At 41.2% G+C, this 15,179-nt stretch overlaps 1 protein-coding gene across 1 annotated transcript in view; it reads right to left on the bottom strand.

Moving 5' to 3' along the window:
* The window catches only part of TAGAP (T cell activation RhoGTPase activating protein), an 82,049-nt gene that overhangs the window by 4,042 nt on the left and 62,828 nt on the right, over positions 1-15,179 (bottom strand). Inside the window, exons 5-11 of the mRNA XM_008524929.2 lie at positions 5,014-5,055; positions 4,335-4,419; positions 4,192-4,245; positions 3,815-3,881; positions 2,430-2,596; positions 1,572-1,733; positions 1,038-1,147 (exon numbers count right to left, since the gene is read on the bottom strand). Of these exons, the coding sequence (XP_008523151.2) occupies positions 1,038-1,147; positions 1,572-1,733; positions 2,430-2,596; positions 3,815-3,881; positions 4,192-4,245; positions 4,335-4,419; positions 5,014-5,055 (687 nt within the window). The remainder of the gene's footprint in view (positions 1-1,037; positions 1,148-1,571; positions 1,734-2,429; positions 2,597-3,814; positions 3,882-4,191; positions 4,246-4,334; positions 4,420-5,013; positions 5,056-15,179) is intronic.

Raw genomic sequence — 15,179 nt, 5'->3', positions numbered from 1 at the left:
TGGTTTTTTTTTGAAATATAAGCATTTGCCTTTTTTTGAACTTCGATCATCAAACGAAGATGACACATTTTTGTCCGATTCCGAGAAACTATTATGGAGAATAAATCAGTTTATAAAAGCATGTTCATAAAGATGACTAAGACAGCATTTAAACAGCAACATTGGTACTAACAATAATAAACTAGATTTATAAAGCTGCACTTTTTCAAAAAATGAAATGGTGACTCTAATATAGGGATCATTTTCCTTTCCCATAAGAAGTTATTGTTATGAAAGTGCTTTATATCTTTAAGTAGAAACTTATTGTGATAAATGTAGCATTTTCAATTTGGAATTTGGAACAGTCTCCAATGTCTTCAATTCAATAAATTTTTCACTGAAAATATATAGCCATGTGGGCCAATCATAATATATAGGCAGACTTTCACAGGATTTGGCAGAAGTGCTGACATTTTAAAGTTAGGCGTTTAAGATCCTGTAGTCACTAACAGGTCACACTTCCATTTACAAATGTAATTATTTTCTTTGTCACGGGATTTGTTTTTATATAGTTTTCATTTGGGTTAATTATAAGACTACAAAATAAGCTATGGAATTTTGTGAACAGAACAATCACTTCCACATTGCTCTACTATGCTTTAGGGGATGTTTTACCGGAGGATTGCGGTCTCGCACAACACCAATCTATGTAGGTTAAGGAAAAACCCAAATTCCTACGCTTGGCTGGTTAACTGGTTTTCATCTACGAATTGGCCTCACACCTTCTTGAACTACTTCTATTTTTAGGCTCCCCCACATATTGAGATTTGTGAGTATTGAAGTTCATTTTCTACCTTTTGAAGAAGTGCTTCCTCTCATTTGGCTAAAACTACTTTTAAAAAGTTTCCGGGGTCCCTCCTGATTTTTATTCTGAGAGTGGATGAGCAATTCCACTCTGATTTCCTAAACATTTACAATTTTTGTGAAGTAGTTATATAAAGAACAAAAAGATGGAGCCCATGCCAGCCCGGCCTCTGGGAATGATTCTGGTGACTTACTGTTTCAGGGCCTCAATCCTGTCCTCCTCATTCAGCTTCTCCAGGGCGCCCATCCACTCCTCAAACAGGTCACAGGAAAGGAGCTTCAGGGGGATACTCCGGAGGAAGTCCTGGAGGATGAAAGGGGGACGATTTGGCCTCTTTGTATTATATCATGTGCTGGCGTCTTCATCCTTACCTTATTTGTTCCATCTCAAGGACCCTATGCTCATCCTAACACAGGCTGTGCCCCCTTCCTCCCTGCCTTTTATTAGTTTGGGGAAATCTCTCTCAGCAACTTCCTAACAACAGGCACAGTAAGGCTATCATCAGAGGGGCCACCCAGTTTAGAGGTACTGACTTGGCCACAGGACAGTCAAAGTTCTTAGAAACAGAGATGCTTATATAAGTAAATAAAAGGCTCAACAAAACCCCATAAAACTCCAAGATCAGTTTACTTTGATTTGTAGGGAGAGGAGCCCATTTCTTACTTCCTGAGAGTTAACGTGCCAGAGCCTCTGGGCAGGTTCTTTGGCACCAACGCCGTGAACTCACCTTAAAGACCGCCGCCAGCAGGTGCACAGGGAGACTTTGCAGATCCACCATGCCTCCTGAGTTGAGCTCTTCCTTTAGCTCCTTGCGGGCCTTCTCGTTGGCTCCTTTCCTGAATATCCCTTCCGTGGAAGGACCTTTTATGCACAGGATAGTGAGAATATCCTATAATAGGAAGGAGGCATAGGAATAGAAAATGGTTACCCTTGGCTTGAAGACACACTTTGCTACTACCAACATAAGAAAATCTACGTCTAGGTGGGAGAAGGAGAATTAAAATTGTGCACATGAACAGTAGCTAAATTCACCTATCAGAAAATATCCTCTCCATAAAAGTTAGCTCTTTGTGACACTAAGATGGACTGAACAAGAGACTATTGATGACAGTTTTTCCTTTCAGTCCAGTTGCTATCAACTGCCTCCCTCAACTGGGCCATTTTTCCAAAAGGAAGTAAATTGTGAAAGCTCTGATTCTGCACATTCTAAAATTATTTCAGGTCTCCCTCCTTTCAAGTCATTCCATATAAACATTGGATTTCTGATCATATACTCTATACCACATCTCTGTCTGTTGATTTTTCAGAAGCTACACGTTTTCAGCATTCTTGATTCCATGAAGTCAGAAGGATGGAGGAGGGACCATCGATCTGAGCTCATGGGCAAATACAACTAATTTCTAGACCGGAAGCGGCCAGGTGTTCTCCTGACTGTACTCATGTGTGGAAACACCATTTCTAAAAGTGGAAGAAAATGAAAGATCGACCCCAACAAGTTTAGCATGAGAACGACATTTAAATTTCCCAAGGATTTTTCACCTTTGGCAGAAAACCAAAGTAGGTTTACGAGGAAATGCGCACCTACCTGAATGGGTCTCGGGAGTGTGTCATCATCACCGCAGATAATTGACAAGGGCTGATCAAACAGCGACACTTTCAATTCTGGCTCTGAAGCCCCAGAAAAATCTGATGATGGAGAAAATCTTTTCATGAGAAAGGGCCAGGACAGCACCTTCTTTGTCTTCTTAATTTCTACAGCCAAGAAAACAAGGCAAAGAGAAAAATTAGATTAAAATATTAATAAACAAAGATCCATAGAAGATGATGGATATCGTCAGCCACGTAATGTCATCGATGGTGTGCCATGTAGGGGAAATAATTTTGAAAAACTGAGAAAGCAAAGGGCGTGGATCCTAATCTAGAAGAATCAATCCGAAAACAACCACATTATTACCAGGGCAACCAGTCTCTATACATCAACACCAAGGTTCCTCAAAGGCTCCACCTTTCCTGTTTTTCCCCTTCCCCAGCTGTTTGCTACAGAAAATTAGCAAAATCTAACTGTGTAGGTCATAAACAACCACCTTAACATATTGACCTTAATAACTATGGTGGGCATTTCTGATGTGAAGTAGATTATTTTAGTTTCCTCCTTTGACTAGTGAAGAAAACGAAACTTATGAGGAGAGGAAGTGACTTGCTCAAGATCATTTTGAAGGCTCTTAGCTGGGCTGGCCATTAAACCCTTGCAGCCACACTGGCGCCCATCAGCCACTAGAGGGAGCTACATCCTTCAGTCTGTCTGCCGTCAACCTCAGGGGATCCTTGCAAAATCCTGAAGACATGTGCAAAGGATATTGCATCTCACACATTTCCTTCTTTCTCTCTCTTTCCTTCCTTATTTTTTCTCTAATCATAAACGCTCTGTTTTCTGAAGGCATTGGTGTATGTTTCTATACATTGTATACCGGCAAGTGGAAGAGGATGGAGAGAGCAGTGGCTTGTCCTCATATATAGTTCAGGAGAACTGAATCAGGGTTATGTTATAATGAAATGCATCATGAAAAAAATTAAGAGTCAATGGTGGGGTTCTTTGGGATTTGAGGTTAGTAACAATGGGCTCTTAGATTTATTCTCCATTAAGGAAGAAAATGGAAAGGCTACTGTGTATTTTTCATATGTATGCATGCTGTGCTTGTCAAAATATAAATGGCCGGAAGATCAGTTAACCCCACTGAAAGCCCTTGGAGAGCTGGGGTGTCGGCTACGGAGAGGATCTTTTCCATCAGAGCACTCTGATGCTCTAGTGAGCTGGAGCAAGCCTGTCATTTAAGTGTTAATGTTCTGCGGTCTTTAGAAGAAAGCTATAAAAAAAAAAATTCCTAGTAGAGAAAAGAACTGTGGTTTTGCAAACCAAGATCATTTGTTGTTAGCACTTACATAAAAGACCAGTATGCTTTCAAAACTCACCAATTAGCTGGCAAATACTCTCTTCACTCTCACATGATACCAACAGAGGATGTTCCTTAATATCACCCTAAAAATATATTTATTTTAGTTAAAAATAGTGACTGAAGAAACTTACCTAGTCTTTCCCCACAAAATACACATGCAGCATTTTATTTGTATTAAAATTACTTAATAGAGTCCACTGATTTTTTTTCTAGCTTCTGGAATCAACTTTAAAGTCTAGATTGTCATCATATAAGAACCCCATTAATGTGTTTAATGTACTGCATTAATGATGTTAAGTTTCTACTCTGATGATTAACCAATCCAAACAACATTCAAGTAAAACAGAAAGTTCCCCTCTTCTCCCAGTGCAGTTTTAAAAATTGCTTTCTTACCTCTGATTGACATTCAATTAATGTCTCCATATTATTGGCATTTAGTGTTTTTGACTAAAAGAGAAAAAAGTCAAATTAGGTAAACATCTTTTGACTCTTGACTCTAGAAAATTTGAATTAATAAATGTAAGAAGGACACTTACCACATTGCAGCTGCTTATCAGCTTCATGAGCGATTGGGCTGACTGTCCAGTGATGAATTTCGCTCCCGTGTGGCCTCGGCTCTGACTACGAGAAGTCACACGGGAAAGAGTTAAGAGGGACACATACAACGAGTTGGCCAATTTCATCGCCACTTTGACAAAACACAAAGTTTGGAACTATTAGGTAGAAAGGTTTTCATTTAAAGTCAGTTAGATGTCACCAGCTGTCCGCTGTTAAGAACAGCAGCTGAACACACTTATTTCTAAATTATTTAAACCTGATATCGTCACCATGCCAAACTTTGTTATTCATTTATTACATTCTCATCAAGAGATCATCCAAATAACAATTACAATAACAACTAACAGGTTTTTGGAGAGCTATGTGGCTGGTACTATACTAAGTGGTTTGCGTGGATTTTCTCATCTAACTCAAAAAGGAAAAAACTTATTCCTAGGACGCTGCTTGCAGCAGACATAAAACAAAGATAACATTTACAGAATTCTCATACCCCAAAAGCACAGGCTTCATGTTGTGACAAAGCTTTTTGCCTTCAGTGTCTCTCTAAACTATTTGTTGCATATTCCACGATCTAGCTGTTTTCTGTTGGATATGATCTTAAAGACCAGAGACCTGTCAGCACCTTATTTTCTTGTCATGTTCATTTATGGTACTTACCCTCGGAGGGCCTCCAGCCAGAGTTCTTTTACCTCCGGTGAACTGTGGAAAATGGGAGAAACAGCATGACTCTCTGCTCCTACTAATCCACTGGCAGAGAGAAGGAGAGCGAACTGCTTTAACTTCACGTGTTCTGCATTATAAGGCAGAGGGGGCGGGCAGGTGGAAATTCAGAATATTACTGAGACCGGAAAGAGCATCACGGGCTGTCACACAGCCATCGCCAGCCAGACACTGGAGAGCTCTCACTTCCTCATTCCTTTTAGGGCAGCTCTGGTTCTTTTTTTTTCTTCTTCTTCTGCCACTTCAAAGTAAAAGATCTGTCAACTACTAGGAGTGGAAAACATGACATATGGCCACAGGTGAAGGCTCTGATTAATGTCATAGGTGGGATGTGTGAATAAGAAATTGTGTTAGTCTCTACGTAAACATCATTTTATTTTCTAAAGTGGTAATTTCAGGCGCCCTTTTTTTTTGGTATCCTGTTTGGGTGCTGTCTCTTCTCCCGCCCACCCACCCACCCACCATTCTGTTCCTCAGTCACCATAGATTGATTAGGACCATCTGGGGGCGGCATGTTGTCCCTCCCAGAAGCCGCAGACACGCTGCCCCTTTGGAGAAACACGAGAGCCAGTTGTCAACGTGTTAACCTCTTCTCCTTTCCCAAACTCGCAGTCAAAATTAATAATACTTAATTCATATAGCTCTAATCCTGACATGGAAGGAAAACAAACGAGAAATTCCTTTGATCAGACTCATTTAAAGTAGAAAGGAAATGGTGAATTTCACCTGTGGATCCTTGTGGATAAGAGAGAATGTCTGGTCTTTTCTATGGTTAAAAGGCTAGATACGAAATGACTCACATACCTCAAGAGTAGAGTGGATACATACATTGTGACATACACTCGGGGTGGTAAACGGCCAATGCCAAAGGACAGAGACACTGGCTTTACTTTCACCTACTGTCTCTATTGCCATCAACATATGCCAGCTTCTCTGGAAACTTAACCGAGTTGCCGTAAATCAGACTGTAATCAGCTCCAGTATCTACCAATACCAGCACAGACTGTACATTGCTGGGGGACCAGTAAATCCCAAGTTCCACGGGAGTCCTATGGTCCTTTGGGGATCCCCTAAGCCGAGCACCTCCGCCTTCCCCCTAGTCAAAGAGGTACATGAGCTCCTCGCCTGAGGGCTTCAGAAATCCTGAAGGCTTGCCTGGTGACTCTTGCCAGGATTTTTCCCCACTCCTGCTGTCTTCTAGAATTCACACAGTGAAGGGTTGCATAGCGCCGAGGAGGCGCAGTCTATGACTCCATTCAACAATAAGGTTGCATCTCACAGAATAATGTTGAGCGAAAGAAGCCAGACACAAAAGAGCATATTTTGCATGCGAAGTGCAAAAACAGCAAAGGCAATTTGTGCTATAAGAAGCCAGAAGAGCAGTTTCCCTGGGGCACGAGGGTAGTACTACGAGGGATCCAAGAGGGGCATTATAATGGTCCATCTCTCGATTAGGATGCTGCTAGTCTGATGTGCATATTTCTGTCTGTAGGTAATTCTTCAACAAACAGTTTCAAAATAGCTTGACTTAATTCATTGTCAGCGCATTTAATTCTAAGACTTTTTCATATTGATAGCTCTATTGTCTTTATACTGAAAGGAGGTCATGATTAGGCTGGATTCTGGAAAGCGAAGCACAGAGTGGTGAAAACTTGCCCCATAACTCAGTGTTCAGGGGTGACCTGAGGACAGATCCTGGCTTCCAGGCTTCTAGCTGGAGGCTTCCTCCCTCAAAACTTCCCCCATGCTGGACTTCATCCAGTGTCCCCACGGCATCTGTAGATGTCACCACCCTGTCATTGTCTTTCTCCTGCCTTTACAAGCCTCCAAAATGAACTCACTGATCTTTTTTTAATTGAAAAGGGCATTTATGCTGTAGCTAACCTAGTGCCAGTCTCACAGTAGTATTCAATGAATAATTTCTGGATAAATACATTTACTTATAAATATTACTATAATGTGTATTCTTTGCTAATACGTATTTTATGATCTTTTTTCCATTTGACATACTTTTTGGGTTCTTCTAAGAAACAATGTTTGCACTGTTCTTACAACTGAAGTGTCAGTCCTCAATAGAAATATTTCCCTTTTTTTAAAAAATGAAGACCATGTTTTCTCAAATCCTTAGGGTTTCTTCTCTCTATTATGTATTATATCTCACAAAACATATTCTACCAGTGGTTTAAAAACTGGGATTTTTTTTTGCCATGGAATTCTATATTCAAAGGAAGATGAAGCTAGAATCCTGATAAATAAAACGTAAAAAAAAATTTAAAAAAATATATTTCTTTTGTGAGAGAAGGATGGGGAAATCACCAGCCCATCCATTTTGCCTCTTCTGACAAGCCCAAGTTGGGGGTTCCTGGAGGAAACTCAAAAACTCATAGGTTTGGGGCCGGCCCTGGGGCCAAGTGGTCAAGTTTGCATGCTCTGCTTTGGTGGCCCAGGGTTCATCAGTTGGGATCCTGGGTGTGGAACCACACTGCTCATCAAGCCATGCTGTGGTGGTGCCCCACATAGAAAAACTAGAATGACCTACAACTAGGATATACAACTATGTACTGGGGCTTTGGGGAGAAAAAAAAAAAAGAGGAAGCTTGGCAAGAGAAGTAAGCTCAGGGCCAATCTTCCTCACACACAAAAAAGTAAAAGAACAATAAACTCATAGGTTTGGTCTATATTAGCCATTCTCAATGTGTGTTCCAGAGCCTGGGGGGTCCTTGAGACCCTTTCAGGGGGATGCAAGAGGTGAAAACTACTTTTGTAATAATACTAAGGTGCTATTTGCCTTTTTAAACTCTCTTCTCTCAAGAGTCTACAGTGGATTTCCAGAAGCTACATGATGTGGGATGTTTTGATACCATGGAAATGCAGGCTTGTGCGTTCTTGTGTTTTAAAATTTTCTCAGTTTTAATTTCTCCTGAGGCACATATCAGGAGACATAACTTACACACATTAAAGCTCTTTAAGGTTGTTAGTAATTACGTCAAAAGGGTTCCTCAAACTAAGAAGTTTGAGAACTGCTGATCTACACCCTATCTTTGCAAGTCAGGAAATTCTATGTACTTGGAGGGTGTCGTTTACCTATTATTTTCACCCTCACAGCCATAGCCGTGTTCAATGAAAATTCTTTTGAAGGTGTGTTGTCTGACAATCTGTCGCTCCACATACGTATTATTTATTAACAGTTTTGACAAGTCTTAGAGTGAAGGAAGGATTCTTTCCTACTCATTTAAATCCACTGCACTGTGATTTTCCATGTCTTCCACGACAGCCAGCTCTGTGCCTGCAGCTCCCATCTGAGTCTGTGTTCTTTATGGGGGTCACTTCACTTCTTCACTTCTTCACTTCTTCTCAGTTCTTCTAATGACACAGATATCCCTCACTATCAACTCAGCCATCCACATATGGCAATGGGGAAAATGAGGAAGTTAGTCAGATAGAAGAAGAGTGCCATTTCCATTTGGATATGTAAATCTAAAATTTTTTGAACTTTTCGGTGAGATTTGATTGTTATTGGGGGTTATACATCTATTTTCACTTTTCTTTTTTAACTTCAAAAAAATGTTTTTTTATTGAGGTAACATTGGTTTATAACATTGTCTAAGTTTCAGGTATATATCATTATATTTCGATTACTGTGTAGATTACACCATGTTTACCATCGAAAGACTCATTACAATCCATCACTGTACACATGTGCCCTGTCACCCTTTCTCCCTCCCCACTCTCCACTTCCCCTCTGGTAACCACCAATCTAATCTCTCTATCTATGTGTTTGTTTGTTGCTCTTCTTTTTATCTTGCATATTTGAGTGAAATCACATGGTATTTGGCTTTCTCCCTCTGACTTACTTCACTTTGCATAATACCCTCAAGGTCCGTCTATGTTGTCGCAAATGGCAAGATTTCATCTTTTTTGTGGCTGAGTAGTATTCCATTGTGTATATATATATATATATATATACCACATCTTCTTTATCCATTCATCCACTGATGGGCACTTAGGTTGTTTCCAATTCTTGGATTTTTGGAATAATGCTGCAATGAATATAGGAGCACAAATATCTTTTTGAATTAGTGTTTTCATGTTCTTTGGATAAATACTCAGAAGTGGAATAGCTGGATCATCTGGTAGTTCCATTCTTAATTTTTTGAGAAATCTCCATACTGTTTTCCATAGTGTCTGCACCAGTTTACATTCCCACCAGCAGTGTATGAGGGTTCCCTTTTCTCCACATCCTCTCCAACATTTGTTATTTCTTGTTTTTTTAATTACAGCCTTCTGACAGGTGTGAGGTGATATTATAGTTTTGATCTCACTGTAGCATTTCCCTGATAATTAGTGATGCTGAACATCTTTTCATGTGCCTGTCGGCCATCTGTATGTCTTCTTTGGAAAAATGTCTGTTCAGATTCTTTGCCCATTTTTTAATTGGGTTGTTTGTTTTATTGTTACTGAGTTGTATGAGTTCTTTATGTATTTTTGTGACAACGTGAACGGACCTTGAGGATATTTTGCCAAGTGAAATGTCAGACTGAAAAAGCCAAATACCATAAGATTTCACTCATATGTGGAAGATAAAAATAACAACAACAACAAACAAATACATAGATACAGAGGTTAGATTAGTGGTTACCAGAGGGGAAGAGGGGAGGGTGAAAGGGGTAATAGGGCCTGTGTGTATGGTGATGGATGGTAATGAGTCTTTGGGTGGTAAACACAATGCAGTCTACACAGAAATCAAAATATGGTGATGGACGCCTGAAATTTACATAATGTTATAAACCAATGTTACTTCAATAAAAAATAAAAGGAAAAATGATTAAAATGCAAATACTATAAATTATATTGAACAAAAAATTCCCTCTCTTCTAGTTTCTTTTTCTTCTTCCTCTTCTCCTCCTCCTTCTTTTCTTGAGACCGAATTATGGGACTAGACATGGACATTCATTGACATTGAATTTCAGGGCAGAATGGGTTTTAAATGAGCAACTAATTTAACGTCTTATCCCTCTTCTGATGTTTTTGTCCCTGCGGCGTCTTCCACCCAATTGTCTGTCTAAGACAGTTCTTCAAGTCCTCTTGTGCTGAGGGCATTGCTACTCCAAAGTAAGCCATTCCCCAATCCAGCAGAAAGCTCCTGCCTCTGCCAAAGTGGAGCCCACCTTCCAGAAACTTTCCTGTCTTAAATCCCATTCTATTTGGGGAGATAGAGCTTTCAGCTTCCTCTACACAACCCCTGCCAACACCATTCCCTCGCCCCCAAACAAACGAAAACATTTCTCTTTTTGAAATGAAATGATGTCAGTGCCTTCATCATCATCAGGTAATGTTCTTTTAAGCATCATCTCGCTTCTTGGTATCCATCTTTAGCTCTGCATTCTAAGATTCCAAGGCTAACGAGAGGAGTGGTGAGACTTACTTATTTAACACCTGCCATGCCTCATATACTCTGCTAGGCATTTCAAACACCTCATCTCACATAATTATTAAAACAACCCTCTAAGTATGTCATTCTCCTGTCTTATAAATGAGGCAGCTGGGGCTCCACGGGTCAGTTAACTTGGCCAAGCTCACTCCGCTGGGTTTGAAACTTTGCTCTTTTGATACTGGGTCCAGTGCTGCTTCCATGAGTTCTCTCAAGGATAACACTTCAAGTGATTCATTTATAAATGGAAACAAGATGTCCAGACTTGCTGTATCAATTTATGCCAGATGAGTCCACGTGGATCCTTGTGGATGGATCCTCATGTAGCAGACAGTCAGATTTAGAGCATCGCCTTGAAACTGCAAAATCCCCTTCTGTCAGTTTCATAAATAATAATAATAAATAGAATACAATTTACATCATCTTTAAAAAATACATAGCACTAAAGTTTCAGTCACCTGCAGAAACTGTTACATGGACAGATTACCATTTTCCGCTTGTTTATAATTCTTCCACTGATGTCCCACGTCCCAGTTTAGTGACGAAGAGACATGCTGACCTATCTGGGACTGGAAGTTAGTAGTAAATACAGCAATAGAAAAGAGTAGGTTAGGACCTTGGCATTTTTTTTAAAGTGGGAATATCTTTTGGCTCTTCTTATAGACTGCACCATTGATGGGAGAACCATTCTTTGGTGTCTCTGGAAGATTCCAACAGTCACCCTCTAATTCGAAGGTCAGTTTTGTAACTGATGGACAGCCACCATCAGCAGCTGGTCCTGCTGGCTAACTGAGGAGCTGTTCTCCCATCATCAGTGCTGCCCCGTCCCGTGTGTGGTTCCCACCGTGGAAACAGACTGGTAGGGGGCAGGTCCTGCCTCACTGATTCTGAAAATGTCAGAGTAAGTTGGATTGCAGTTTTCTGAACAATAGTAGGAACAATTGTAAATATGGTATGAAGTCGCCACATCAAAAACAAAAAACAAAAACGTGGAATGATTCGTTTCACTCTCTCTATAATCTTGCCTCCTACAATTTCTTTTGAAAAGCAGGTTCTTACCCTGCATGACAGGAGTTTTCAGAACGTGGAAAAGAACTTGAACGGCTTTTGTTAGCCAGCAGAAAGAGACAAGACAGATGGCCAGATTGAAGAAACGCATCATAAAGATCCTTCTTACGCCAGGACATGACTTACTTAACTCCTGGTCCCCGCTGATTTTTCTCCCAAGAACTGCCTTTGGTTTTACTGTGACAAGTGTCTAAAGACAGTAAACTCTGTGACAGGGACTGGGGTTTCTGTACTGATCCTGCATTTTTCACATTGTCCTTGGGAGGACTTATGTTTCTTCCCCTACTTCCAGGCTGCCCCCACGACACCCCTTTCACGAAGTCTCAGTTCCTACCTCGTTCCTGACTGTTGTGAACAAGACTTAAAAGTCATTCACCCCATATTTTCCAGATGGACCATGTAGTGTTACCTAGCTTGCCTGTGGGAACAACAACTCAAGAACCAAGAACCGTCTCTTCATTCTAAGCTCACTGTTCCTTTTTCTCGCTTGGACCACCCAGTGACTCAGAACACCACTTTCCTTAATGAGAGTGATATCAACTGTTTCCCGCATAGAGGATTGCTTTCCCAAATAGGTCACAATATCCTTGAGAATGTCTACATAAACCCAGTTCCTGGCCATCTAATGATTGATTCATACATTGATCTTGGAGATCTAGAAAGTTCTCCAAGTTACAAATAAAAAAAATTAAAAAGGAATCCAGCCTTTTCTCTGATTATGTCTCCTCTCCCTTCTCCCACTTGGCATACGTTTTAGCCACAGAGTTTATTGTCATTCCCTAAAGAGTACCCCTGCATCTCCAGGCCTTTGTTCAAGCTGTTCCTTCCTCCTGGAATGCTGTTCACCACAACATCTGCCTTTTGGAATCCTGCTCTCCCTTCCCTCTGAGTCCACCTTAAGTCCGATTTCCTATAAGAAGGGTCCCACAGACTCTTCCAGATGGAATGACACTCCCTACCCTGGATCTCCAACGGCAGCTGGCCCTGAGCCTCCAGAAGCAGGCGCCTATTTTCGCCTTTTATCTTTACAAGCATCTTGCAAAGTACTTTGCACAGAGTATGCGTTTACTAGGCTTTAATTATTTTCCACATTAAAATTGTGTGATTAAATGAGAACATTTAAATCTCACTGTAGGTTTATTGGTATTGCAATGGGTTTCTTAGTCTTTTTGACTGTCTTTCTTGTCTTTGTCACAACGTAATAGGGACTGTCCTTGCGAGATGCTGTTGATGTTGAGGGGGACCTCCTGTGCTGGCAAGCCTTGCCTTAGTTGTGATCAGCAGCCTTATGTTAATACCAGTGCTTTAGAATTAGCCCCTTGGACTTTCCAGTTTTGCCCCAAGTAAGGTGGCCTCACCTGAGATGGCTTGAGATGACAGGTCTCAGCGTCAGGAGCCCTGAATGGTGACTTTTGTCAGTGAACTTGGAGGGCACAACCACGACTGACTGTCTCTTCATCTCCTGCCCTTCGCAGACCTAAGCCTCAGCTTCTGCATGGAGGAGGAAATCCCTGATGGTCCCATCCTGGATGCTCCAGCTCCATCTGGCCTGGGGGTTGGGACCCCTGACTGTCCCAGGGCCATGTTCCTTGCTGTGTGCAGGCTGGGGAGCCCTGGAAACCAAGGCTTAGAATAAAGGACCAATGGGCGGGGGAGTCAACCATGGCCCAAGGTTGAGACTCTCTCTGCTGGGAACTTGCTTCTGTTCCAACAAGTCCTCCAGCCAGACTGGGCCTTAATTTTCACCTTTCAATGTGGGCATGCGATTTCATAATCTACGAAGTACCCGGGTCTGCTAAGTTCCTTTTCTACGGTGACTGGTTTTGGTGAAATAACAGGAAAACCTCTCACTTGCCTCTCTTCTAAGGAACTTCGAGGAAAGTCTGTGGGTGTGTGGGACAGGGCTGGAAGAATTTTCTGACCTCTCCCAGCCCTGGGGCTCGCAGGGGGCAGGTGGGGACTGATTCTGGGCTTGAGTAAATCCAGTCCATGTCCTTTAAGGTCATTTTATTTTCCTGGCAGGAAAAGGGCTACCCTCCAGCCAAATTTTAACACATGGACAAGCATTACCTGGACATCTCCGAGGTTTGCTGGGACCGCAGCATCCCCAAAATACTACAGAGTGTCACTGCATCTTGCAGAACTATTCTCTGTACCCACAAATGCCTGCATTACTGTGGTGGATGCACATCTTTGTATTAAATTTTCCTCTCAGATCTTTGCAATATTTAATTTATCTTTGTATTGGGATCCAAAAGAGCCCCAGCATAAAATAATATTTGAAGAATCCTGTGTTTTCAGAAAGCTGGCTTGAAAATAAGAAAGGCCAGAACAAAATGTTCTTTTTAAACTGCCTTCCCCACTTACCGAGATCAAGATGAAGAATTAGAAATAAAACATCCTGAGATGAGGTGATTAGAATCTGTAAATTGCTGATGCTACAACTACCTCAGTGCCATAGGCAATGCTCCAACTTAGCTGCATACATCACTTTAAGAGCTAAAAATGCCTTTCTTTCTGATGATATTTTGGCCCAAAAAATTGTACAAAGAAAACACGATATCAAAAAGGGTATGTCAGCAACCGCAAACATCAGTTAATTACAACAGAATTCAGCAGATTTCTTTTTTTTAAAAAAAGGGAATATTATGAAAACCGAGGTTCTTTGTTAGCAGTCTACAAATTTCACATACAGCAGTGGTAAAAAATTTGAATTAAAAAAGCAGAAACTATGGAAAAATGTTTAGTTATCCCCATGCTTTCAAAAAGCCTTTAAAAGAGATATTTACTCTAGTTTCCCTGGAATTTTTTATTTTTTACTTAGCACTTCTTTCATTTGTCATATGAAAAAAATTATCCAGGGCTTTTACTTTCCTGTTTAAATTTTAAAAAAGAAAAGTATTTGTCATTTTGAATGTGTGTGGTCCCTTTCTCCGATACTGTGCCTTATTTGGTGTCTGCTGAGAAAATCTCCTGGGAATGGCCTTTGAAGGTGGCTCGGGCTCCTAGGGGTCTTGGCGTTCAGGGTGGTATGGTGTAGACAAGGCAATGTGGTCAGCATCCACGCAGCTCCCACCCGGGGAGAAGGGGCCAGGGGGTCTGTACTGTGCTCATTGTGTGGCTTCATCTTCTCATCTTCTCCTTCTATTTCAGGTTCAGCTACCAACCACTCACTCCTTAGAGGCTAGAACTGTTGAGTGCTTTCTTCTCTTGATAATGGGAGCTTTTCTGATGCACCGGTCGGTTCTGATTTAGACCCTAGGACCAATTCTGGGGGACTGTGTAAAGCTTGTGTGATTGTTGATGTGAAAAGACTTTGCACAGAGGGAGCAAGGTAAAGCCAGGATGATTCTGGTAAGCCTGATACAGCCTCCCATGGAGAAAGGTAGAGAAATGAAGATGAACCGAGAGGGTGAGAACAAACATACGCGGGGCCGTGGAAGAAGGTCTTGTCATCATTATACACAGTTGATAGTCATAATTGCTCAGCTGTCCCCTTCTTGGGTGGATGAAAGGGACCAGGCCCTTGTGGTATTGTTTGTAGCCCACTACTCCTGGGGAATTCCCACAGAAAAAAGAATCACAAGATTTTCCCTCCTGGCTT

This window comes from Equus przewalskii, chromosome 32 (assembly GCF_037783145.1).
Source record: "Equus przewalskii isolate Varuska chromosome 32, EquPr2, whole genome shotgun sequence".
NCBI classification, from domain to species: domain Eukaryota; kingdom Metazoa; phylum Chordata; class Mammalia; order Perissodactyla; family Equidae; genus Equus; species Equus przewalskii.
Note: the sequence above shows the minus strand (reverse complement) of the source record. Positions and strands in the feature narration are given on the sequence as shown.